The sequence below is a fragment of the Leptodactylus fuscus genome, chromosome 5 (genome assembly GCF_031893055.1).
Source record: "Leptodactylus fuscus isolate aLepFus1 chromosome 5, aLepFus1.hap2, whole genome shotgun sequence".
In the NCBI taxonomy this organism is placed as follows: Eukaryota; Metazoa; Chordata; class Amphibia; order Anura; family Leptodactylidae; genus Leptodactylus; species Leptodactylus fuscus.
Window position 1 is genome coordinate 194,134,031 of NC_134269.1, and position 27,015 is coordinate 194,161,045.

Genomic DNA, 27,015 nt, shown 5'->3' on the forward strand with positions numbered 1-27,015 from the left:
CTCCAATTTTTTACATTTGTTAATATCCGCCGCTGGTTTCTGAGCTGTTGGAATTTTTTTCTCTAGCCCTCACCATTCCTGAGTAATCACTGCTGTTAGTTTTGTTGCCTGGTATGCTATTTAGGCTCTATAATGTCATGGGGGCGGTGTTGGGCAGGAGCAAGAAAGAATGTGGCTCAAATTTCCAATCGGGAGCAGCCATTCTAAGAGCTCAGAGTCACGCCCCCTTGTTGACCCTTGGCTGATTCCGCCCTCCTGACAGTACAGAGTCGAAATAATGTTCGGGAATGGTGGGGGCTAAAGGAAAAAAAATTTCACTGGGTTGTGAATCAGTGTAGCAGCGCCTATTATTTGATAAGAGCTGGACATCCGAGGTGGTGAAAGGTTCTCTTTACCACCTACCCTAAGGATAAGTCTGGAAATCCTCTGTAAGTTTGTGCCCCCACTACTGTATTGTATAACTAGGTGGTCACAGAAGGAACTGGCACGTCTCATGGCCATTCTGGAATGTGGTTGCAATCTTATTGATTCCATTATTGCGAAACCAACAAAATTGACTTATTCTTTAATATTCCAAGACTTTGCAGAGAGTGTCAAGAAAATTATGTTGTTTCAGCATAGTGTTGAATCATTGTTGAATGTTTGGTGATGCAGTCTAAGATTACCATTTATTGGCATAAACATGTCCACCTTTTATTTCGGTAGACGGTGTCGCTGTTGCAGAGATCATTGAGCAGCTCTGATGAGCCCCATAAAGTTGTCTGCCGCCGGAGTCATTTAGCCTTGTAATTACAGTGGATCCAGGCTAAACATTTCATTCGCTGGCTTACCATTCCTTTTAGCTAAAAAGCTTATGCAGACACAGGTTTCTAAAGCGCCAAGATCTATAATTTTGCCGACAAGAAAATTCTCAAGGTAAGGGAAGGAGACATAGCAATTGAAACTATGTTTACCCAATTTTCTCTTCACATGTCTCTGCATTCCTCAAGGCACGTTAATTTTGCCAGTGTATGGGCGGTCTCCCCTGAAGTAAGAACTTTTCCTTTACCACTTCTTCCAGTTCTCGAATAATTAGACAGTAATAGTACAGCGTATCTAGGTCTTTTATTTTCCTAAAAAAAATAAATTGTTTTTAGTAATGGTGTCTTAACTGATTCGCTGTCAGTATTAAGTAGTGCGGATCTTCTCCTGAAGAGATAGCCAACTTTATAAAACCAGATACTGATACATATTATTTTTCTCTAATCTATTTTCTATTTATTGGCTGATGGGTTTAAATTTTTTTTTTTTCCGTATATGGCTATGGAGGCGCCTTTTATGTAAGAGTTTTTGTGGGCATGCTCTGTGTGACCTTTGCATTGGTAGGGGAGGAGATGAACTATTATTTCTATTATTAAAATCCCTATTATTTTCAATAGTATGGCAAAAAAGTATCGTATCAACAAGTTCATAGTGTTGGTCTTGGCATATTATTTATAATAGAAGTAGACTCTAGTGATGGACTCCAAAATTATCTCCCAATGGGGTGATCTCCCTGCAGACCATTTCGGCCCATTATTGTGTTACGGCCTGTACCCATTGGAGGTTCGTCTAATACCCTTGTGGTCAGACCTGTGTTCTGGTTACACATTAATATGCCAAAGCAACCAGTTAGGCAATTTTTGGTAATTTGTTGACTTCACGACACGTCTTTTCTATAGTGTAGAGTGACTGAAGTTTGGTCAGAAATGAAATCGTATTCACATCACATGGTTGCTTATCCGCAAATTACGAGAATTTTATTATCTTCTTTCTCTTCCTCCGATTTGTCATTTCTTCTCTTTATTATAAATTTCATTATCTGCATTTGAAGAATCTAAGAAGATTACAGCATAACCAAGTGACAAAAGCTGGCTGCATTCGAGGAGAGAAAGGCAAGCGGATGGGAGGAGGGAATCCCCATTCACTACATTAATGAACATCTTGGCATTTCCACATCTTGAAGTTTTGCCTGTGCAGAGTAAAAACAAAGCTTCATGAATTGACAAGTAATTTCATTTGGGATTTTATTATTCTGTCTGTTTATTTGTGCGTGTGCCATGTGTGGGCGTCCAAATGCCAGGCGGGTGTTATAATCAGAGCAGGTGGCCTTGGATCCGATTCTAGTTTTTTTGTTTCTCCTGACCTTGAAAGACGAGAATTTTCACCTTCATGGCCAAAAGAATAGTCCTATTGGCTATCCTTAAAGGGGTTTTGCATTTATCATATCTATCCATAGGATAGGCGATAAAAGTTTTATCAATGGGGATAATGAGAACACGGGCGGACAAGTTACCATCTTAATGCTCCGTGTGAATGGAGCGGTGGTGGACGTGCGGCCACAGCTCCATTAATTTCTGTAGGACTACAGAGATGGCAAGCTTCCATAATCCTATAAAAGTACATGGATCAGTGACCAGTGACCACTTCTTTATTAGCTTGGAACACTCATGGAAACTTGTGGGCCCCAGTTTTTGTGATCTCTTTTGGTCCTAGTGGTTGGAAGCGCAACAAGATACTTCTATACTCGGTGGATAATGGGATAAGTGTGTATCATGGGAAAACCCCTTTAGTCAGGCTGGGGATCCATCACTACTGAAAACATGCTCCGTTATCTTCCATATGGATAGAGGAGTATGTCACGCATGTTCGCTTGGGCTCAGTTCATTCCCTATGGGACTGCTGAAGACTCCTGAGCACAGATGAATGGATAGGTCATGAAACAGATTTTGTTCTACATGAAGTGCTAAAGGAAAGTATTAAAAACTCTATAGAAAATAAGACTCTGTTCACACTGGCATCATGGCTTCTATTTTCCCATAACTGCCATATTTTCTGCTTGTCGCAGATGTTTGGTGTTGCGGGGCAGGTACTTTACACTGCCCTCTGCTAGGGGTACTGTGTGTGCTGCGCTGTGGCCTTTGGGTGGTACTCAGTGGTAGTAGTATTTTTTTGCTTTGAGGCCCTGGTATGCCGACAGACTGACTATTGAGGCCTGAGTTGAAACAATTTGAGAAATCCTATTCCTTCCTGTGTAACTGCTGTCTAAAGAGATAACATGGACTCCATAATAAACAGGAACTGAGTATGGTTTGGTTGCCCACAATTTTTTATTTTTTTTAATTTTGTGTTTTCTAATGTAGATTGTGAGCCCCATATAGGGATCCCATTGTATATTTTTTTTCCTATCAGTATGTCTTTTTAGAATGGGAGGAAATCCACGCAAACACAGGGAGAACATACAAACTCCTTGCAGATGTTGTTCCTGGTGGGATTCGAACCCAGGACTCCAACACTGAGCCACCATGTTGCCCCCTGGTTGCCCAAATTTTTGGCATAGGAATCTGTTTGTTTTTGGCTCACCTTATGGACTTTTGCCTGCTATTTCTGGTTGCTGTTCCCCTTGGCTTGATAGTTGTTTTTTACATATTCACTTGCAATATACAGTAAAGATGAATAGCAATAAGAATAAAAAGCAGAGGAGAAACCTGCGCCCCAGGGCAAAACTTCTAACTGGTGTGGATATGGATCAGGTGCCTTTGAGAGCAGTGGACACGAGGGCCAGGGTGCAACTGCTACCTCAGCACCCCTATAGCTATGCCCCTTATGAAAGGGAAGAGAGAGCCTGGCTCACACAAACTGTAGCCCAGAGCAGAAGTCGGCTTCATTGTGTACATATATGACAGGTAGCAATGCTCACTTAGGACTTAGCCGATGTTTTGCTACAGGCGTTTTATGAATGGAAATGGTTTAGTCTTTGACGATTGACCTCATTACTGTCAATTCGTTCAAGGCTAAGGCCTCATGCACACAGCAGAGCTGAACAGATGTGCACAGAGTCAATAGCACTCCATTTGCTGCAGTTTGGTGACATCAATAGAGCATGCCATCATTTTCTGTTTATAGATAGACTCTGGAAAGAAGCATCCTTAGTGTGAAATGAGAGGCAAACGGGTGTACCATGGAGCTCCACGGAGACTCGCTGGTGGTATTAGGGATCCATACAATATAGGTGATCTAATATGGCTTTATATGTGAGTGTGTGTGCAGTATATAGATAGATATATCCACACACAATTTTTTTTATACAACCAAATTAGAGCATCTGTATGTGTGTATAAATTAATAGCAGGAGGACCCAGCTTCTCACAGGTATGTTTAATTTTTTTGTTTGTGTAGAGGCCCCATAAGAATTGTCCAGGTTTGCACTGGCGTATTTTGTATGTCGTATGTGTGTGTGTCCATAAGCATCATGTGATCATGTGTATCTCATTTTGGATATCTGTGAAAAACCTGCGAGCAGTTGTTATGGAAACCTGTAGCAAAGCTGTGTGTATGTGACCTTGTGTAACAGTTTCATCCACAGTGCCCTGCTTCTTTAGAGCAGTAAAGAAAAATTGCTGGGTTGCTATTGAAACCTAGAGTAAAACTCTAATGTGTGGTACTCTGTGCAGAGCCGTGTATCTAATCCTCCGGCATGTGGTACTGTCTGCAGATGCGCGTATCTAATCCTCCAGTGTGTGATACTGTGTGCTGTCCTGTGTATCTAATCCTCTGATGCGTGTATACATGTATATATTTTTTTTTTTTTCAGCTGACTGTCACCTGGATTAATCCAACAGATTAGACTCCTATTGTTGTTCTCCAATGCCCCCTAGAGGTGAGAGCAGGAAAGTGTAAATTGTCGTCTGCTACCTGCTGGAATAATATGTTAGAAACCTAACATATCTCTGTGTGGTGGCCAAAAAAAGAGGGTGATGTTATGTATGATGACCAAAAATGGGACAGTATTATGTGTGGGGGCCAAGAAAAGGGGGCAATACTATGTGTGGGGCCCAAAAAAGGGGCAATATTCTGTATGGGTACCAATAAAGAGGGAAATGTACTATATGGAGGCCAGAAAGAGGGGGCACTATATTGTATTTGGCCTAGTAAAGGAGATAATATACTGTGAGGGCTATAAAAGGGGTGTTCTACAGTGCCATTAAAGAGAAGATACGGCTAAAAATTTTGATAAGGTGGACCCAAACATAATTTTGCTTGGGGTCCCCAAACTGACATGTCTGAATGTATGAACAACTTGCAACGTTTATGATGTAGCATTCATCAAATGTTAGTTATGCACTTGGTCTACCAATAACTATGATATATCAGTAAGACCTGAGGCAGATACAGACAAAGCCTCTGTCACTTCTCAGATCGATGCTGCATTTTCATTTATCCGGGATGTGTTTATGTCTCTTATGTCATTTCTCTTTGATGACCTCTTTAGCGCTTGTTAACCACAGTCCTGGCTGAGATTCACTGCAGGTGACAATATCATTTGCTTCTGTACAACATTGAATTAAAAAGTGTCTGCCCCAGGTAATCCTCTGTCAGTGGAGTGTACAAGCACATTGATCTGACTGTCAGCACAGAGACCCCTTTGCATGAAATACACCCACTCCCCACCACCCTACAGTCACGGAGAAGGGCAGTCACGGGTTCCTGCTTCAGCTGGCAGTGTTCTTTATGATGTACTTGAGCATTGTTTCTCCCTAGATAGGTGGAAGCAACAGCGAAGAGAATTGTCATTACCATCATTATTCTGGATCTGTTGTTCTCCATCATGCGTTATATACGTTTTTGAGTTTTTGGATGTGCCCCAAACTAGCCTTTGCTAAATGGTCCATGTACACAAAAACAAACCAAAAAATTGGGTTCAAAACATCATAGCTCTGACTCAAATCTAAGCTGTAAATGGGGCCCGGGTTGCAAAGTCGTGACTGAAAAACCCCTTTGAGAGTGTCTTAGCACAGTATCCCTGGACCCTTGTGATTCTACCAGCGCCTACATCTGTCATATTAAGCTCGACAAAACTCAAAGGTTGCGGCAGAATCATCTAACAATCTAAGGGCCCGTTCCCACGGAGTAACGCTGTGCTCATTCTGACACGTAAACACGTGTCAGAGTGAGCGCTTCAAAACAGAATCCCATTGACTTCAATGGGTGCCGTCTTACGTGCGCTACACATTGAAATCAATGGAAGGCTTTCTAACCCACTGATTTCAATGTGCTACGCGCGTTAAACGGAACCCATTGAAGTCAATGGGATTCTGTTTTGAAGCGCCTCACTCTGACACATGTTTACATGTCAGATTGAGCACAGTGTTACTCCGCGGGATCGGGCCCTAACATGTATTGGATTAGACACCAATGAGATTTCCTCTTCTTTCTCCTTTGTTTCTACCAACCCAATATATATTTTCCCCATTGCAGCTCCAAGCATAAATATACATAGGGTTGGTGGAAAAGGGAGATAAAGAGAAAATCTTGACAGGACTTAGGGTCAATGCACACTGAGTTTTTTGGCACTGATTCTGACTCTGAATCTGCCTCAAAAAAAGCCTGCCAATAGAGTTCTATTGGGAGGTTTTTTTTGGAGACCGATTTTGAGGCGGATTCAGCGTGAAAATCGGGGCCAAAAAACTCTGTGTGCACTGAGACCCTGAGACAGACGGTGAGAGTCTTACTCTTACACACTAAGCAATTGACAGCTCTCCCTGTATGAGTGTTTAGAGAGAAGGCTGTCAATCATTCTGTGTGGGAGGAGGAAGCCTATAGACCTATATATCACAGCACTCAGCTTCTCTCCCTCTATCACATAACCCTATATATCACAGAGCTTAGCTTCTCTCCTCTACCATATAACCCTATATATCACAGAGCTCAGCTTCTCCTCCTTTATGGTATAACTTAATATATCACAGCACTCAGCTTCTCTCCTCTATTATATAACCCTATATATCACAGAGCTCAGCTTCTCTCCTCTATTATATAACCCTATATATCACAGAGCTCAGCTTCTCTCCTCTATCCTATAACCCTATATATCACAGAGCTCAGCTTCTCTCCCATCTCCTCTCCTATGGACTCCTATGCACAGGTTTAGCAGATATCACCTTTCAGCAGTAATTTTCCCCACACAGCTCCACTCCTGGCCACCCGCTGCACAGGTCTGTCCTTTCATTCTTCACATCAGCATGGGTCGGACCCCCACAGATCATCATTATATAGTATATCCTAGTGAAGCACTGTAAGAATACATGATGGGAATACTCCTTTCACGCATTTTCTTATTTGAGGAGTTATCTATTCCTCTTTCTAGTCTCCTTCACTTACTTGCAGGAGTAATTCATCGTCTTTGACTCTTCCCTCCTTGCCATTTCTTTGGCGTGTCAGCGGAGTTGAACGTTCTTGTACTGTTTTATGGCTATTGACAGGCAGCATTTTTCCATCTTCATTATAAATGTGTTTCTGTATGGAAATATAAAAAAAAGCTAGCTCCATTAGTGGAGGCAGATAAGAGGCTGAAAGTTATTAATTCCGAGTCTGTTCAGACACAAAGCCATCAATGTGGTGGAAACTTTGCACAGTTTTCTTTTTGCATTCTAGATTTTCTATTATATAAGTGCATTATTTAGTTTACAATATTTTATTTTTCTTAATGTTTCCAACAATGTACTGCACCACTGAGTAAACTGAAGTCTATTTTAAAGGGGTTTCCAAGATTTGGAGGAACCCATGGGGTGTCCTGGTGGGGTGGCTTTGGTTGGTTGTGAATGTAAAAGAAGAAAAAGAAAAATATATGTACTCCTGTCCCCACCACTCCATTGTTCCACACCGGTTCCACTTCTGCCCCTTGCCTGAGCCTTATGTGACCACTGAGATTATTTAGTGGCCTCTGGTTAGTGTTAAAGACCCAGTATGTTCTTGTTTGTGAGAGATGTCACTGGTCCCTCTCCAGCGACCACTGAGGCCAGATTGGGGCACAGTTTGGGGCATGACATATTAACAAACTCCTTCCCCTGTCTGATCCCCATTCTCACCTCTTTCTACTCACCTGCTCTTCATCTCAGCTGCTGACAGACTTTGCAGCATCTGGTTAAGGCCTTGTTCACATCTGAGTTTGTATTCGGTCCGCAAGTGTCCGTATAGGGACCCACCTCCCGACGGAATACCGAACGAAACTGCAGGGATCATGCGGACAGAAAAGTAGCTCACAATCTACATTGCTGTCCACATGATTTGTGCGGGCAGCATGCGGCAAGCACATGGACCACATTATAGTCTATGGGGTCCATGTGCTTTTACTGCACACCACTTGCAGTTACGCTCTGTATTCTGTTCAGGAAGGGGGGGGGTCCCCATGCGGACTCCCGGAACGCAATACCGAACGCAGATGTCAACGAAGGGGTAAGAGCCAGGTTTTAGGAGTGTTGTCTCCAACCTTGTCACATACGGTAATCATCATGAGGCTTTCTGCTATTTGTGGTTATGTAGTGTGCAGTTTTGTTACCCCTGTTCTCAGTTTACAGGACAGTCTTTGCACCGATTGTGCCCTGGAGCCATGTGGGTTCCCCTCACGAGTTCTCTAGCACGTGCTGAGCTCCTGTATACCTACCGTGCCTTCTCCTCTTCTTTATGTGGTGTTATTATGGGGCTTAGCTGTATTCCCAGCCTGTTGGGTAGTGGTAGGGGGAAGGTCAGCTCTATTCTCAGTTTGCCGGGGTTGTCAGATGTACTTTCTGGCATAGTTTGAGGGTTTTTGATCAGTGTTCATCAATAATACCCAATAGGGTCAGTTTTTCATCAGAAACCCATTGGCTTCTCAGTATATTTCTGCCATGTTGGAAGGAACCAGAGTGCCCAAATTGGAAAGGCATAAACAATTTTTTCTAGCTAGCCACCCCTAACTCCCCCCCCCCCACACACACACACTGCTTGAGCGACCTCTTCCACTTGTCACCCATTATTTTCAGTTGTTGCAGGGTGACTATCTAGGAGACTAGGACACTGATTTTCATGAAAATGAAGCGTCAATGTAGAAAAGAGACTTTTTTTTTTTGGAAAGTGTAGAAGCTGCCTTACAAGGTATTCAATATTAATTTGATACCTCTTATGTGACCTTACACCTTTATAGTAGACGGTGCCCAGATGAAGATAGAATTCAAGTAAGAGGAGTCATTAAGAAGCAATGTTACAGTGCATGGACCAGAGGTTGGGCTTGATCTGAGACATCACTGAACCTTATCAACTAAGTTGCTCTTTCTAAGATGTAGAACTAGTATGTATAATAAGATATAAAACGCTTGAAAACCTATAATTGGAGCACAAGCCATTAGATATTAATACCACAAAGACATCTGCTTTTATGGTAATGAACGCGGCTCATTTGGCTATTTGCCGAGTACGCAATGGAGCCCTGCTATTTGTGTTCTTGCTGTTCGGAGTCCTGCTACGATGTTTCCAAACCAATGATACAAGAAGCCCTTCACAACTTTAGTACAAAGGACCTGACGCAACAAATGTTCTTAATTGGTTGTCAAAGGATAAAAGGAAAAGAAGAAACTTCAATTTACTTTCTCTCTGGCCTCCTTTCTGCAAACTCCAGAAACCAGCTGAGCAATTGAAACGGATCGCCTCTTTGTAATTCTTATATTTGGCACTGAGACTCCGAGTGAGGACATTCTCGGATCCTAACAACCTCTGGGCTGCTTCAGTCCTCATATCTCTCAGCACGAGATACCTTAATAAACCTACTGGGAGCAGCAACTGGTGATACTTCTAACAGCCCCGAGAAAAGTTCCCACTGTTGGCCACTTAGGAGGCAGTCATTAAATGGCAGGGACTAGTATCTCTCCTGTACCCGGCATGTGTCAATAAGAAGGTACATTGCTACTTCAGCATAATGAAAACTGTGATTCTCGATACCGTGGCAGTCAGATGTGCCGCAGAATTAAGCAGGCAATGATATTTCTATACAAGCCGCCTCGGCTGGGCTGCGGAGGAGGAAATTAAACTACTTTTCATTTTGCAGTTGAGTCTCAATATCTGTGTTTGACAGAGGGAGCATGGCGGTTTTCAGCAGATTATGTACGCGTCTGTGTTAGTCTTTCATGTCTTCACTGTACGGAATTTTTCATTTCACCCTTTGTAGGTTGTTTGTTGAAGCAAAGAGAATTTCTAAGAGCCGCCTGATTGACAGGTAGCAAGACAAAAATGTAACATCGCTAAAGTTGTCGGCTGTCCCTGATCTTCACACGGCTCCTTGGTATTGAAATTTGCCAACCTAGTTTTCCAGTTTTAACTTGGGAATGTTGTATAATTCTTCCTAGTCGCATGTAATTCTTGTAAGTAGGGCTGGGTGATTAATGAAAAAGTAACCAAAACTGAACATCAACCAGGATTACTTTGGTTCGGTTATTACAATATTTGTGAGGTTCTGACTGCAGTTTAGTTAGGACCAAACATGTCCAAATAGGAACTGCTATTATACCCTGGGATCTCTTCAGACCTCAGAGCAGACCCCAAAAGGAGGTAATCAAACGTGTTACTCACCTCTCCTGGGATCTGGTGCAATCCCACGCTGTCTTAGGCACTTATGACTGACATCATGGACCACTGAGGTCTGTGATTGGGCCTCAGCGGGTCACGTGGCGTTGTGACGCATAGACACACAATGCTATGTTACCCATTTGACTGCTGAGGCCCAATCACAGGCCTTAGTGGTCCCTGATGCGCCAGTGACAACAGGGAGTTGCGCCGGAGCTCAAGAGAGGTAGTGAGTAACACTGTTATTTATGATCGCTGTCTTCGACTCCATAGTATAATTCGGTCCGAACAAAACCACTTGGAGAACTCACGAGGTTCGCCCATGGCCTACTCATACTGTAAAAGAGATATGGCCTAAATACTTGCCATTACGATTTTGATTTTGGTCATAATCATTCGGCCTTCCTGAAGCGGTATTGTACTTTTGTCACTGTTAAATCATATCTTGGACGTTATGGCTATTAGGCTACTGCGCTTGGCTGCAACTTGGGGTACTGGCCATGGCTGATATCGGCTCCGTCTGTCATTATCAAGTCAGTGAATCTTTCATTATATATTTAGGATTATTTTATATAAAGAGGTTATCCATGAACATAGACAATTAAAAGTTAAACATTTTTAGAAGCCAATAAGGGTTTTAGAATTTTTTTATTTTTTTTTAATTAATCTTGGGGTATGTTCACATAGTAGAATTTGTGCAAACTGAAAAATTCATTTTCAGGAATTTGAAGTTGAATTTTCCTACTTTACCAAGTTTCTGCCTCAGAATCTGTCATGGCATTCACAAATTCCCCACCGGGCAGGCAGAATTTTCCACTTCCTATTCACTTCAATGGGAGTTATCAGGTGTAACTTGCCTGAAGATCTGCTAGTTGAAATTCAGCCATGTGAACATGCCCCTAGTGGTGACACTTAGTCTGCTGATCGGTTGCCAGTGGACACGACCATGAATACAGGATCTTTCTATGATCTGAAACTTGTCAGAAACCCAGCCGTGATTCCCTTATTGTGGACAGGACATCAGGCAGGGATATTACATGTATTAGAAGAAAATTTGGGCACAATAAAGACATTATGGTTTGGTTTCTGAGCATAGATAGTTCCCATGTTCATGCTCATATCCCTTGGTAGACGATCAAAACAAAAGATGTCCCCAGTAAGATAGTTCTGCAAAATTATTTCCAAAAATACTTGGAGTACAGTACGTGGCTTAAGTCCTGGTAAAGGGGCTTGACCACTTGAGCATTATCAGACAGCCCAACCACATTTGTCCTGAAAATGGCGGAGGATGGTGGGACACATGGCGTGGCTCTCCATCAGCGCCTGCCAGTTATAGCAAAAGCACAGAGTATTGCCACTCACCTGTGTCTGTAGGTCACCTCCTGAGGGTCAAGACATGCGGACAGTTATTGTGGTCTGGGCAGCGATTTGCTGACATAGGAATAACCCTTTAAGAACTGGTTGTTCTTTTATTTGCCGGGTGTTTGTCTGGTTTTTACCATGCAGCATAACAAAAACTGAGACAAGTGCACTGGACTAGAGACCTGTCAAAGTGCTTCTTATTCAGTCTAGTCGACATGGTTTATTGTAGGTGCATTGAAGAAGTGACAGAATAATGTTGGCTGCACACAAAGTGATGGCTATCGGCACCGACTCGTACATAAACATGAATGATTGTTTGGGAGGTGTAAAGAACAAGAGGACCGGACAAGTTTAAGTGCAACTTGTCAGCCCCTTGTTTCTCTTGACAGTAGGGTCCGCATAGTCATTATGTTTATTGGAAGCTAAAGAATATTTCTAGATGGTAATACTAGGCGTGCACGCTAAAATGGTTCAACCCTATTGAGTTTATCATGAACTAATTGCGATTACAAGACTCCTTATGGGTCTGCCTTGGGCAACGTACAGAGAGAGTCTAAGAATAGTCTGGCTTGGACACCTCTGGTGTCTTCTAGGTGATAACGCAGAATATTCCCTGTACATGTGATAAGGACCTAAACAGAAAATGTCCAGAAAGTACTTAAAGGAACTGTCATTAAGTCTGAAATACCTGATGGTATACATAATCTGATATTTTTTTTTTGTGTGACATTTGACGTTTTGTCTATCTCAGGCTAGATTCACACTGGCACTCATTCTTCGTTGGGGGATTCTGTCCCCAATTCGGCTTGAAAAATGCAGACTGCGAGCAGGACTTTTATCTCTGCGTTTTACGGGTGGACCCCATTATAGTCCGTGGGGTCCGCAGGTAATCGCTATTTAAGAGGATTAGGTTTCTGTCCCCAAGTGGACCCGGAGCATAGAATGCCGTACGCTAGTGTGAATCTAACATAAATCCGTTCAGCCATTCCAAAGATATAAGCCCTGTAAATGTTTGTGTATACCAGCCATACAGGCAGTAACGCTGTTTCTCTGAGGCAGGATCTCTGTGTTCTTTGTCTTGTATTGTCACCATTTACTTGACTAGTAGACCCTAATTTCCATCAACTATAAAAGGGCTTATATGTTTGGAATGGCTGAACAGACTTGGGTCGGATAATCCGTCATTTGGCATTTCAAAACATTGAACATAGAAAATACACAAAAATAACCCAGCTCTTTCTCTCGTAACAACCAACTATTTTATCTTGTATTACAATAGAAAGCAAGCAATTTTTTAAAGTAATTTGCTATGTTACCCTGTAGCTCAGCCATGTCCCCCTCCTCTTCCATAAGACAACTGGCTTGAGCATGGGGCCTTTCTGTTCTACTATCTGCAGTCCCACACCAGGCTCAGTCCTGCACCCCCCAACATTGGAGCACATCAGAAAATTAACCCCTTTTGTACTCTGCAGGATTTCTACTGCTACTTGTTTTAGGAACATGCAGAATGACAAATAGGAGCAGCAGAGATAATGGAGTCCTGTACTTTTGGCCATCTTCGATGCTCCCATTGAAGCCCATCCAGGGTAAAATATCACACACCATTCTCAAGATTGATGGGGGTCTCCGCAGTCAGTCGCCCACTGATCAGCTATTAATCCTCCATCCTATGGGGCACATAACTCCTTAAACTCCCATTAACTTGTATTGCATGTTTTTAGCTTAAGTGTTCCTTTATGACATGAGGAAAGTATATCTGCTTGCATCAAGTAGTCTGAGATTTTCGTTGCGTCCAATAAAACATGATGGTGCTTTGGGCTTAACTAAGCAAATGTCATCTCTGCTTTTTAGTCGCGTCTGAAAAATAAAATGTACAAGGTTATGAAATCACGTAAGAGCCTGGAAAGATAATTAGACTGCGAGATTAATTTTATAAGTGACCTTCTAAAAGACAGATACAGTATAAGCCTGTAATAAGATAATGGCGGGAGCACCAGAACACGTCTGAGCCAGAGAGGATGAAAGACGGTAGCAAAATGCATGGATCGCAGGACAGAACAGACTCTACAACAGCGACACTTGTGCCTTGTCTTAAAGCTGCCAAGGAACTTGTTCAGTTTCCGCTAAGCAGATGTCAACTTTACAAGATTCAGCAGTTTATTTTTTAGCATTTTGAAGAATTGTTGTCACTGTTTGTAAGTCCAGGTTCACACTCGCGCCTGCATTCTGTTTAGGGTTTTACTGATCCAGCTTAAAAACTGTGGAGAGAAAAGTCCTGTAAACAGGACTTTTCTCTCTGTATGTTTCCGCATTATTTGGGCTGAAATGAGGTGGACCTCATTGTTTGGGGTCCGTGGGCACCCACTTTTTAAAGGGATCCTATAATTGGATACCCTTTTTTTCTGACTAACACGTAGGAATAGCCTTATAGGGTCCATTCACACGGAGTAACGCGAGGCGTTTTTTGTGCTTATTTTTACGGCCGTAAAAAGACGTTTCCATCGAGTTCTATAGTAAAATACTTCTGTATTTTTACGTACGTAATTTTACGTCCGTTATTTTACTATAGAACTCAATGGAAACGTCTTTTTACGGCCGTAAAAATAAGCACAAAAAGCGCCTCACGTTACTCCGTGTGAATGGACCCTTTAAAGAGGACCATTCATGGTTTGGGGCACAGGCGGTTTTATATACCGCTGGAAAGCCGACTGTGCACTGAATTCAGCACACTGTTGGCTTTCACGATCTGTGCCCCATGTGAAGAGCTATCAGTGTCGGTACCGTAGCTTTTTACAGTCAGAAGGGCGTTACTGACAGTCTGTCAGGAATGTCCTTCTCCACAGCAGCGCCTATAGCGCTGTACAGTGTGAGCCGGGAGGAACGCCCCTTCCCCTCTTGATAATACTAGTCTATGGACGAGTGCTGTGAGCAGAGGGAGGGGGCGTTCCTCCCCGCTCACACACTATAAACGCAATAGGTGCTGCTGGGAAGAAGGACATTCCTGACGGACTCCCAAACACATGGCCGTAAAAACTTTATCTGTGTTATAGGCCCATAGTAATGAATGTGTCCATGATCTGTAGTTGTGGATGAAAAGTATGGTCATGTGCATGAGGCCTTATTCTAGGAAGGAGATTTGCAGTCATAAATCACATTATTATTGCCGACATTGTTCTCTATTTATTTTGCTTATTTATGTAGCGCCATCATATTCCACAGCACTGTACAGATATTGTCAACCCTGTCCCATATAGGGCTCACATTCTACATTCCCTATCAGTATGTCTTTGGAGTGTGGGAGGAAACCCACCCAAACACTGGGAGAACATACAAACTCCTTGCAGATGTTGTCCTTCGTTGCCAGTGGCCCCCATGGCCCATATTTATATCCATAACAATTTGTATGCGTTACTTTTCACAACAAAAGCACAATATGGAGGGGCTATACGGGGTCATGTGATGCCTGTTACAAGTGTTTACTGTGGTGTATTAGACATAATCAACTTAATTAATTTTGGCAATTTTGCGGATTTGAGACTCTCCGTCTCTGGTTTGCACATTTTTACAGATTGAAGTACCTCTTGAATTCTAGTGAATATTACATTTAGAAGTGAATCACAATAAAGCACGTAGAAGTATTCGGCTGCTACTAAAGTGTCTAAAGCCATCAGGAATAATTAGTATTCATTTACATAGTGGGAATATGCAAAATAATGAAAAGAAAAAAATTATGAAGCATGAAGTAGTGTTCAGCGCAACAACAAGTACTAACACCGAATGGTACAGTAAAAGAAGGTCACCATATATACTCGAGTATAAGCCGAATTTTTCAGCCCAGTTTTTATGCTGACAAAGCCCCCTCGGCTTATACTCGAGTCAGCAAAACAAAACATTTTTTTATTTTATTTCTTTTTTTTTTAAGGAGGGCGGAGGGTGATCTATGACCAGCCACAATATCAATGTATAGAATCTCCCATAAAATAGTACAAAAAACAAAACAAAAAAAACAGATTAAAAAAAATAAAAGTTCTAAATCTCTCCTTTCCCTAGAATACATACAAAAGTAGAAAATTACTGCAAAACACATACACATTAGGTATCCCTGTGTCTGAAAGTGCCCGGTCTACTGAATATAGGGGATCTGCAGTGCTCCTGTTCCGTCAGGAAGGGTTTAATAGAAGCACTGTAGATACCCTATATTCAGCCAGGCTGAATTCCATGTGGGGGAAGAAAAAACAGTCCTCAAGCTCAGGGAAGGGGCAGACAGACAACCAAAACACCCCCTCCCCTTTCCCAGCACCCAGCATCTACTGCACCCAAAAACTCCGACCATTTTAATTTTTGAAACTTTCCAGTAGCGGCTGCATTTCCCCCCCTAGGCTTATACTCGAGTCAATAAGTTTTCCCAGTTTTTGTGGTAAAATTAGGGGCCTCGGCTTATATTCGGGTCGGCTTATACTGGTAGATGGTCACTAACTTATAAGACAACATGGGCTGCCTGTCCGCAAATAATGATCTACAAAAAACATGTCTGTATGCCATTCACAATCACGGATCTGCAAAAAGACTTGTACGATCCTCTACACTTGTAAGTGCCACAAATGCGGACCAAAATAGGACGTGATAGTAGTGACCCATTTATACGGCACAGGCACATAGCTCCAAAAAATGCGGTTCTATATGGGCCCATAGAACAAGCACTGTTAGGGCGAGTTCACACCTGCACCTGGTCTCCGCTTTCAGGTTTCCATCTTCTGACCAAGAAACTGGACAGGAGACGGAAACCGGCAGTCAGTTTTCAAACCCATTCATTTGAATGGGTCTGCAAAGTGCCTGCCCGTGAGCGTCTTCTGCCTCTTTACGGCAAAACCGTTTTTTTTAACCAGATACAAAGTTGGACATGCAGGACTTTGTGTCCAGTTAAGAAAAAAAAAAAAAAATGGTTTCGCCGCTGAGACCAGAAGATGCTCACGGGCGGACACTGATTGCCGGGTTTCCGTCTCCTGTCAGCAGAAGACGGAAACCCACACAGACTGGGCGCAGATGTGAACCCGCCCTGAGATTGATTTAGGTAGCCCTAATCTATATATCTACCTACAGGATTCTGAGGACAGACTCCCTTTAAAGCTGAGAGTTCTAGCAGCAGGACTTATGTGGTCAGTTCCTTATCCTAGCAATACAAATAGTGAGGAACAGACATCCCCTTTAAAGTAATGCCCACGCTGGCGCTGACTAATACGTCTGCCCTTGAATCTCTAGTGGTCATTTACCTTCTCCACGGCCATGAGCGCTGTCATGGATCATGTTATAAATCGCAGTCCTTCACGGCGCAATGCTTTATGTGCAGATAAATAAGCTGTACACAGCGTAAAGAAGCATTTCACCCGGATCTGCAGGGGTGCCATAAAATGACATGATTTTCTATTTCAGAGGTTATTAAAGGTAGAGGTAATGCAGGAAATGGAGAAATTAGCTTGCAGAAAAGCAGCCACTTAAAATGGGCTCCGATTATGGTGACATTTTGTCAAATTGTAGATTTTCTTGTAATTGTGCTTAGAGTGGCGGTTTACAGAAGCGTATGGCTTTCCGATCGTAATGTTTAATTCAGATGTAAATGGGCTAAAAAGAACCATCTAACCATATGGGGATGTGACTACGTCCGGAAGTTGCCTGAAGATAGTTCAGTAAATCTGAGCTTATGAGGTATATACTGTATCTTGTCGTACTTGAATTCGCCTAGATTTCCCTTTTTTCTCTGTTAGGCTGTGTTCACACTTTCTTCTCTGCGGAATCCTCTGTCAGCAGTTCCATAACATTTGACATGTCGAAGTATACGTCATCAGAAAAACTGATATTACAGCAGAGCCTATTAAAAGTCAGTGTCACCCGTGTGGGTTGAGGCCCTAAATCTTAAGAAGCACATGGAGGAATTAGGGGAGATAACTTGTGACAGGCAAGACATTGTCAACTCTACCTGGACTCCTTGGAATGTATTGTGCCTCTCCCAAGACTGTAATCTCGGGGTATTGGAAGGCCGGCTGCCATCAACCTAATGCTCCTATGTTGACTAGGCTATAGTGTCCACCTTGACCCCTCTCTTCTCAGCACCCCTCACCAGTGCCCTTATCGTCTACTCCCATAACTGCCCCATGTACCTATCTAAGTGGCCCCAACCTTTGGTTATTGCTTGTTGTCTCTTTGTTGGAATCCCCCCTCCCCCTCCGCTTTTTTGTCTATATGGAGCAATGAAGGCATTGTTATTGCTCTAAAGAGCTCATTTGCATATTGACAGAACTAGTAATATCGTGGAAATGGAAATCTAAAAATATACTGAAAAATGAGTTATAATAGATATCATCAAACTGATCCAAAAAATATCCGTTCTAAATAGAACCAATAAAAATGATATAAACTTTATATAAAAGCGCAGTATGGCAACATGTTTTGGTCTTTTCTTTTTTTAAGCTCTGCCCCATCTGGTGGGTTATTTCCCCTTTATCCTACGATCCTCGCTAGATGGTTTAAACTTTGGTGACAAACTCCCTTTTAAAGTGGTTGTCCAGGATCTGAAATGGACTGCCTATCGTTTCCTGCACCCATACCGACCAGCTAAATATCTATTCAGAGTACAGAGACCTGGAAGCAAAAGGCTCCATACACCATGTAGTATTTGTGCTGCAGTACTGTTGCTGTGTATACATTCTTTAGGTATCCGATCTTGGACAACCCCTTTAAGGCTTTGTACTTAATTTCACTATTTTGTGCTATTCTACTGAGTAAATGCTTAAAAAGAGAATAATTACTAGTGGATGACAGCGTGTTACTCCAGTCCATCATACTTATAATAAATCTCACCCAGGCTGGGAGGGTTTTCTGGGGATCTTTGTCTCTTAGGACCATTTTACAGCTAATTTATAGATAAGAACCACATCAAACATTGAGTTACCTTTCACTTTCTTTCTGAATTATTGGTATTTAATCATGTCCTCTGCTCCATGAATGGCAGTGCCGCTCCATCCAGTCCTTGCCCCACTCATCCCAATCGATTGGTCATGTGCAAAAACTTTAGGCGGGGGACGTACAAAAGTAAGAAGGCATATGGAAATAGAAGAATTACCGTAATAGCGAATGAAGGAAAAGAAACTTAAATCCCATCAACATTCGGTGTGACCTCTGCCCTTCGGAGGAGGAGTCCTAGAAGTGATGATATCGCCCCCATAGAGCCCTGATGTCAACATCAGCCAGTCTGTCTGGGATTGTATGAATGGACGGAAGGACTGGAGCAGGCCTTCATCCACAGAAAGTCTGCACTTAGTTTTCCAAGAAGGCGGGAACAACCTCCCTACCGAGTTCCTTCAAACACTGTCTGCCTTCCTTCAGTTCTTCACAGTACACTTGCAAAGAGCAAAGGACGCACCAAATATAGATTTCTCTTTTTCATCATTTGCTTTGCATTTTGTTGACATAAATAAAAGATTAACCCTTTTATTTCTGAAAACATCCTTAGTTTGCATTTCCCCCCTACCCCTGCCTAAAACTTCTGCATAATATTGTAAATGGATCTAAGCGATTGCTGATCGACAGTCTGTAGTATAGATTAGACCTGGTTACCATCATAAAATATGCTGGGGTATTGGGACCCTTACTCGTATTTTCATGTTGGGTAGCATGGTATACTGGGTCACCTGGAGTCTTTCTTGTAAGATGTCTGTGCTTGTTCCTTGGCTCATGTGTACATGTAGTTAGGGTTGTCTTATGGAACACCAAGAGAAGATAAATGTAGGTGTGAATGGTGCCAAAGGAGTTACTGTAAAAATCATACTATATCTGCACTGTCACCAAGCTGATGTCCACAGTCCAAGTTGCGGATCCATCTTGGTAGGTTATTCCAAATATCCAAAGGAACTGTCAACATAGCTACAGTGTGAAGTGCAAACCTAGAGGAAACGCTGAGCTTCCAAAATTTCTAGTGGGGGCTGCTATCTGATAATGATCCCATAGATGTATTATACTTATTGAGCTTTTTTTAAAAAACTTTACTCTTCCGGATTGAATCTAAGCTGACATTTCTGCTTCCAATTTCCAGGGGATGTGGTGGATGTTTATCAGAGGGAGTTCCTGGCCCTCAGGGATCGACTACACGCTGCTGAGCAAGAGAACCTGAAAAGATCCAAGGAACTGAACCTGGTTCTAGATGAGATCAAAAGGGCCATATCCGAAAAACAAGCCTTACGAGATATCAACCGGACGTGGAGCAGCTTATCTGGTGAGATTCTAGTTTGTGATGGAACAAAGTTTTGTAATTCATTTTTGTCTGACCTATGTCGTCTGCTCAGACTGCCTGCGAATTTGGTGATAAAGGAATCTTGGCCGTAGTTTCCACATGGTTATCTTAGGATACATTTTAAGTCCCTTTTAACAATGCTGACCATTTAGCAGTTAATGTTCCATATGATGTAGAGCCCGGTACGTTTAGGACACCTAGAAAATACTTCTCTATTACGTTATCTGGTTTATACAAAGTAGTGGGAATATATATGCTACCTGTCCCTAATACTCTCGTCTTAGTTGGGATATTGCTCGAAACAAACCTAAACACATTGTGGACTCTCCGATAAGGGTGATCATATAAGGAGACTGTCTATAACACACAATTATGTATTGAAATACATTATACATAGACTCCATTTTTAATACACTCAATTTGTATGTCACCAGAACCCAGCCCCACCATTGTCAAGATATTTGTCAATATGCAAATTAGCTATTTGCAGCAATGAGGATTTGCCATTGCTCTTAAAAGGTAGGGCTGGCTGATTTAATAAAAAATAAATAAAACCAATCATCAACTGGGATAACCAACTTGATTTCGTTCATGTCGCTTATTTTGGTTGAAACACGTCCAAACTAAAGCTGCTACTATTCTAATCTGGGGTCTTTTTAGACGCAAAGTATAATAAGTGGCGGCCCAGTGGAGGTGATCTAACATGAAAAGTGTTACTCATGTCTCCTGGGCTCTTGTATGACTCCTTGCTTTCTCTGTTTCTTCTGACTGATGTTGAGGACTGCTGAGATCTGTGATTCGGCCTCAGCAGTCATGTAGCATTATGACGTATAGACGCAAGCGACACTATGCCATGTAACCCACATGACCATTGAGGCCCTATCACATCTCTCAGAAGACCCACAGACAGCAGGGAATTGCGCCAGAGCCCAGGAGAGGTGAGTAACACTGTTTTTTTTTGTTTATTCCCCTTCCCTGGGACTCCTCCTTTTATAGTCTGTGATCAGGAGAAACCCCCGAAGTATAATAGCAGTTTCAGCAATTTTCACAATGTTCGCCCAATATATACTCGTACTATAAAAAGGGGCGTGGTTTAAAAGTAAAGTGACCTAAATAATCACCATTAATCCTAATTAAGGTTAATTGCCCAATTAAATTTTGATTTAGGGCATAGTCACACAACTCTAGCAAGTGTCCTCATTGCTCCAAAGAATTTATTTGCATATTAACAGCATATAAACAATATGAAATAACCAGTTTTTGTGTTTCCATCTCCGATCACAAAGATTTCCAGAGATCACAATGATATCTCCCCACAAGGCTGCTATGCAGATTGCATGTATTATGAAACTAATCTCCTAAGAATGTAAATCCTCATTATGAAATGTATCACAACAGGCATTACTAAATATATAAGAATACACCAGCCTTTAAAAAAGGATCTGAAACCGCAAGGATTATATCCATAACAAATGAGGCGCTGTGAGTGTATAATCCACAGGCTCAGCCGCTAATTCTACAGGGATTAAGTAACAGGTAAAATGGTATCACCAGATACCGCGCTCAGAGATGGTTATCCGACTTACAAGACAGATTTACGCTAAGCGTAGTTCATTCGTAGATTTTAGGAGGGGGGGGGGGAACTATATTGTTTCTTTTCTACTTCCATGGGGAGGACTTGACAAATAAATACCAAGGATTGGCCAGGCTTGCAGTAGTATAATGAATATTGTGCATGTTGTGTTGTGTTTTGTTTTTTTGTTTTTTTTAATTAAACTGTGATGTTTAGAAAAACCCTTTATCACCTCTCCACAAGATTGCTGGGAACACAACAATCATAAGAATTGGGGAGGGGCCTATCTTCCCCATTTGTATGAAGTACTTTCAGCGTGCATGGTGCCTCTCCATGCAATGTCTATGGGATTTCTGAAGATCTCTGTTAGTCCCATGCATACTTGACGACCAATCCATTCAAGTGGGGTTACAGGACCTTAAAGGGGTTGTCCACTTTCAGACCAATATTGAGAAACAAATGTTATTTTTTTGTACTATAAAAGGATATACACATTTCCAATATACTTTCTGTATCAATTCCTCAAGGTTTTCTAGATTTCGGCTTGCTGTCATTCATTCTGTTACTTCTAGAGGATAAAACTCTGACCATGGTCATGTGACTTACGGTCTATGGTCATGTGATGAGCACACAGGTACACAGCTGTCTGAATATTGTGCGGTGACTGTAACGAGCGGCACCTGTGTACTCATCACATGACCATGGACCGTAAATCACATGACCATAGTCAGAGTTTTGTCCACTAGTGGTAATCAGAATGAATGACAGCAGGAAGATCTAGAAAACCGTGAGGAATTGATACAGAAAGTATATTGGAAAATTTTACAACTTTTTATTATATAAACAATAACATTTGTCTCTCAATATTGGTCTGAAAGTGGACAACCCCCTTAAATCTTGAGGTCGGTGGAAATCCAAGCAGTTGAAACCCCACCAGACACTTCCCACAATGGACATTAACTTGAGTAACGGGCACAGACAGAGATCCCTTTGTCTGTGTCCTTTTCCATTGACTCTAATAGAAAAAAAAAATGGCAGGTGCTGTCTTCCTTCATATTTGTTTTCTTTTTTTTTTTTTTTTTTAAATCTTTTTTTTTTTTTTTTTTTTTTTTTTTATGTAGATTGTGAGCCCCACATAGAGCTCACAATGTACATTTTTCCCTATCAGTATGTCTTTTTTTTGGAATATGGGATGGAAATCCATGCAAACACGGGGAGAACATACAAACTCCTTGCAGATGGTTTTATGCCCTTGGCGGGATTTGAACACCAGGACTCCAGCGCTGCAAGGCTGCAGTGCTAACCACTGAGCCACCGTGTGGCCCCTCATATTTGTTTTCTTCCATCAGAAAAGTAAAAAAGCAAACTTCCATCATGATTTTTTTACTTGAGGGTACAGATACCTGATGGAAGGGGTACCATCTGCATCTGTCATTTGAAGGTGTATTCACACGGAGTAACGCTCCGCTCATTCCGACACGTCACATGTCAGAGTGACCGCTGTGAAACAGAATTCCATTGACTTCAATGGGTGCCGGTCTTACGCGTTCTACACATGAAATCAATGGGAGGCTTTTAAACCCATTGATTTCAATGTGTAGCTCGCGTAAGACTGGCACCCATTGAAGTCAATGGGATTCTGTTTTACAGTGGTCACTCTGACATGTGTTTATGTGTCAGAATAAGCGGAGCGTTACTCCGTGTGGCTGCACCTTAAGTCTGTTGTTGACGGCAACATACTGTAATAAACGCAGTGTGAACCTACCCTAAATGAGACTATTTTGGAAGTATGTGCTTGGATTGTACATTCAGATGTATGAAACAGTAGAAAAAAAATTCTACAACAAATCTTCCCTGTATGAACATACTCCATAGTTACAGTTCACAGCTACATGCAGTGTGACTGCTGCAGTAAGGCGTTGCTGCTGTAAAAACTCTGCTTATTACTGGGTATCCAGCTCCCAAAAATGATCTGCAAATGCATCTACAGCAATGTTAAATCCTCACTGTTCCCTTGTATACCCTTTGCTTGGCTTTGTTTTACTTGCTGCTCCTTGTAACGCTATTATTTACATGCAGTGAATTTGTTGACAAACTACATTTCCCATGATTCATCTGCCTGCTCTCACTCTCTGTGTACCCCTCCCTTCTCCACTTTCCCCTGCAATCTCAGGTAATAAATCACTTCCATATCTGAGGTCTCATGCTGGTGTGATGTTTCATTCAAGCTCATTCTTCCTCCCGCTTGTGAGCACGGAATGAGAGCAGGCAGATGAATCTTGGGAAATGTAGTTTGTCCACAGATTCACTGCATGTAAGTAATAGTGAGAAAAGAGACAGCATGTAAAATAATGCCAAGCAAAGGCTGCACAAGAGAACAGCAAGGATTGAGCACTGCTAGGGACTTGCAAATAATTTTTGGAAGCTGAATAAGTTTCTCAACTTTCTAAACTTTCTGCAGTTGTGTCTTTGGTGCAATGTATTTGTTAGCTCTTTTTTATTTCCGTCTAAATAAATTCGCCCCCCAGTAAATGGTTTAGAACAATTTTATTTAAAAACCTGTTATTTTCTGCACCAAATTGGACTAATGACTATAATTCACGGCGTGAGCCCTGTCTTCCCTGTCAGCGGCGTGCGTGCACAGCGACTACCTGTTCTGTCCTCATCAGGCTGGTTGTAAAAGATCATTCTTCAAATCCATTTACCTTATTTCTGTGTTGTTATTTTCTTTAAGATGAAACCAAGCTGAAACTGTGGAATATCACAAACAAGAATGTGCTCCATTTACCCACCATCTTCCACCACCTTCCCCATCTTCTGTCCAAGGAGAACAGCTTGCAGCCAGCAATACACGTGGGCCAGGGGAGGACTGGAGGTAAGTGCTGCTTTTTGTTTTTCCTTTAACAGCCTAGAGAGAAAATTCACTGTCATGCTATACTATTCCAGATAACGGAGTATTCTAGGATTTCTATATTAGGGTGCGTTCACACGATGTAAAATGGAGCGCAATCTGGCATGTATACGCGTGTCAGCATTTTGTGCGCTCAAAAAGATCCCATTGATTGCAATGGGAGTTACGAGCGTACACGCCGCGTAATTTTGCGCCGATAATATTGCGGCCGCAAAACCCGGGATAACTATTGACCGCTCCTCCAACATCATTGGTTTATAGTAATCTTGGAATATGTTTTCCTAAAATTCTGCATTGAGATGTTCCTCTTTTATCCCTCCTGGAAATGCAAGTATAAGGTGCCATGTAGTAGTTCCAATTCTTGCAAAGCAGGTATGTTCACACTGACACTGGTCGCCCTGAATAATCACTGTTAAAAAAAAGGGGTATTCCCATGTACATAATCATATCTATATTTATAAATAATTAAAAGTTAAACATTTTTGCATATATAAGTAATTAAAAATTCTGCAAAGTTTTAAAGATTTTCTCTGACTTTCTTAGTGGTGACAGTCTGTTGTCTTGATCGGTTGCCAAGGGTTACGACCACTAATGCAGAAACTTTCTATGGTCTGGGACTTGTCTGGAACCAGCTATGATTTTCTTATTGTAGCTGGGATATCAGGCAGGGACACTACATGTATCAGAAGATATCCCGGCCACAGTAAGGACATCATGGCTGATTTTCTGACCTTAGAAAGGTTCTGCATTCCTGGTTGTATCCAATGGCAACCGATCAAGACAACAGACTGTGACCACAAGATATTTAGAGAAAATCCTTAAAACTCTGCAAAATATTTAATTACTTATATTTGCAAAAATGTTTAACTTTTAATTATCTACAGATTTAAAAATAATTATGTACATGGGAATATCCCTTTAAGGGGGTTATATGGCCCCAAATTTAATTTTCATACAGCTTACCCATCCAAAAAATAGGTGACCAGTATGAAATCTGTTGGGGTCTGGTGCGGGACCCCTCACAGATCATCTGTTCTTGCAGCCTACAAGCATAGCACTGATTCTGGTTACTTGTATAGGAACAGCACCAGCACCACTAGCAGCTTCCAGCACCCAGAACACCTAGAACAGCTGATCTGTGCAGGGTCCAGATGTGAGACCCCAACAGATAACATACTGATGGCTTATCCTGAGAATCCGTATCAATTCAACACCAGAAAACTCCTTTTAATAAGGAATATGGTAACCCTTCCTTGTCAATATGTGTTGTGAAATCCTTCTGTTAATGTAATAATTAGAGATGAGCGAACAGTGTTCTATCGAACACATGTTCGATCGGATATCAGGGTGTTCGCCATGTTCGAATCGAATCGAACACCGCGTGGTAAAGTGCGCCAAAATTCGATTCCCCTCCCACCTTCCCTGGTGCCTTTTTTGCACCAATAACAGCGCAGGGGAGGTGGGACAGGAACTACGACACCGGTGACGTTGAAAAAAATTGGAAAAAGTCATTGGCTGCCGAAATCAGGTGACCTCCATTTTAGACGAATAGTGGATTTCAAATCCGGGTCATATGAGAATGTGAACTTTGTGACTATGAGACAGGGATAGCTGTACAGGCAGGGATAGCTAGGGATAACCTTTATTTAGGGGGGAATGTTATTAAAAATAACTTTTTGGGGCTCTATCGGGTGTGTAATTGTGATTTTTGTGAGATAAACTTTTTCCCATAGGGATGCATTGGCCAGCGCTGATTGGCCGAATTCCGTACTCTGGCCAATCAGTGCTGGCCAATGCATTCTATTAGCTTGATGAAGCAGAGTGTGCACAAGGGTTCAAGCGCACCCTCGGCTCTGATGTAGCAGAGCCGAGGCTGCACAAGGGTTCAAGCGCACCCTCGGCTCTGATGTAGGAGAGCCGAGGGTGCACTTGAACCCTTGTGCACCCTCGGCTCTGCTACATCAGAGCCGAGGGTGCGCTTGAACCCTTGTGCACACTCTGCTTCATCAAGCTAATAGAATGCATTGGCCAGCGCTGATTGGCCAGAGTACGGAATTCGGCCAATCAGCGCTGGCTCTGCTGGAGGAGGCGGAGTCTAAGATCGCTCCACACCAGTCTCCATTCAGGTCCGACCTTAGACTCCGCCTCCTCCAGCAGAGCCAGCGCTGATTGGCCGAATTCCGTACTCTGGCCAATCAGCACTGGCTAATGCATTGTATTGGCATGATGAAGCAGTGCTGAATGTGTGTGCTTAGCACACACATTCAGCTCTACTTCATCGGGCTAATAGAATGCATTGGCCAATCAGCGCTGGCCAATGCATTCTATTAGCGTGAACTGAGTTTGCACAGGGGTTCTAGTGCACCCTCGGCTCTGCTACATCAGATTGCTACATCTGATGTAGCAGTGCCGAGTGTGCATCAGATGTGTAGTTGAGCAAAACTGACTCAGCACTGCTAAGTCTCTGCATTCGCCTAGGAATGCATTGGCCAG

At 42.3% G+C, this 27,015-nt stretch overlaps 1 protein-coding gene across 1 annotated transcript in view; it reads left to right on the forward strand.

Annotated features, from left to right (window-relative positions):
- Positions 1–27,015, forward strand: part of MGAT4B (alpha-1,3-mannosyl-glycoprotein 4-beta-N-acetylglucosaminyltransferase B) — a 300,397-nt gene that overhangs the window by 133,334 nt on the left and 140,048 nt on the right. Inside the window, exons 2-3 of the mRNA XM_075274976.1 lie at positions 19,841–20,020; positions 24,346–24,486. Coding sequence (XP_075131077.1) covers positions 19,841–20,020; positions 24,346–24,486 — 321 coding nt within the window. The remainder of the gene's footprint in view (positions 1–19,840; positions 20,021–24,345; positions 24,487–27,015) is intronic.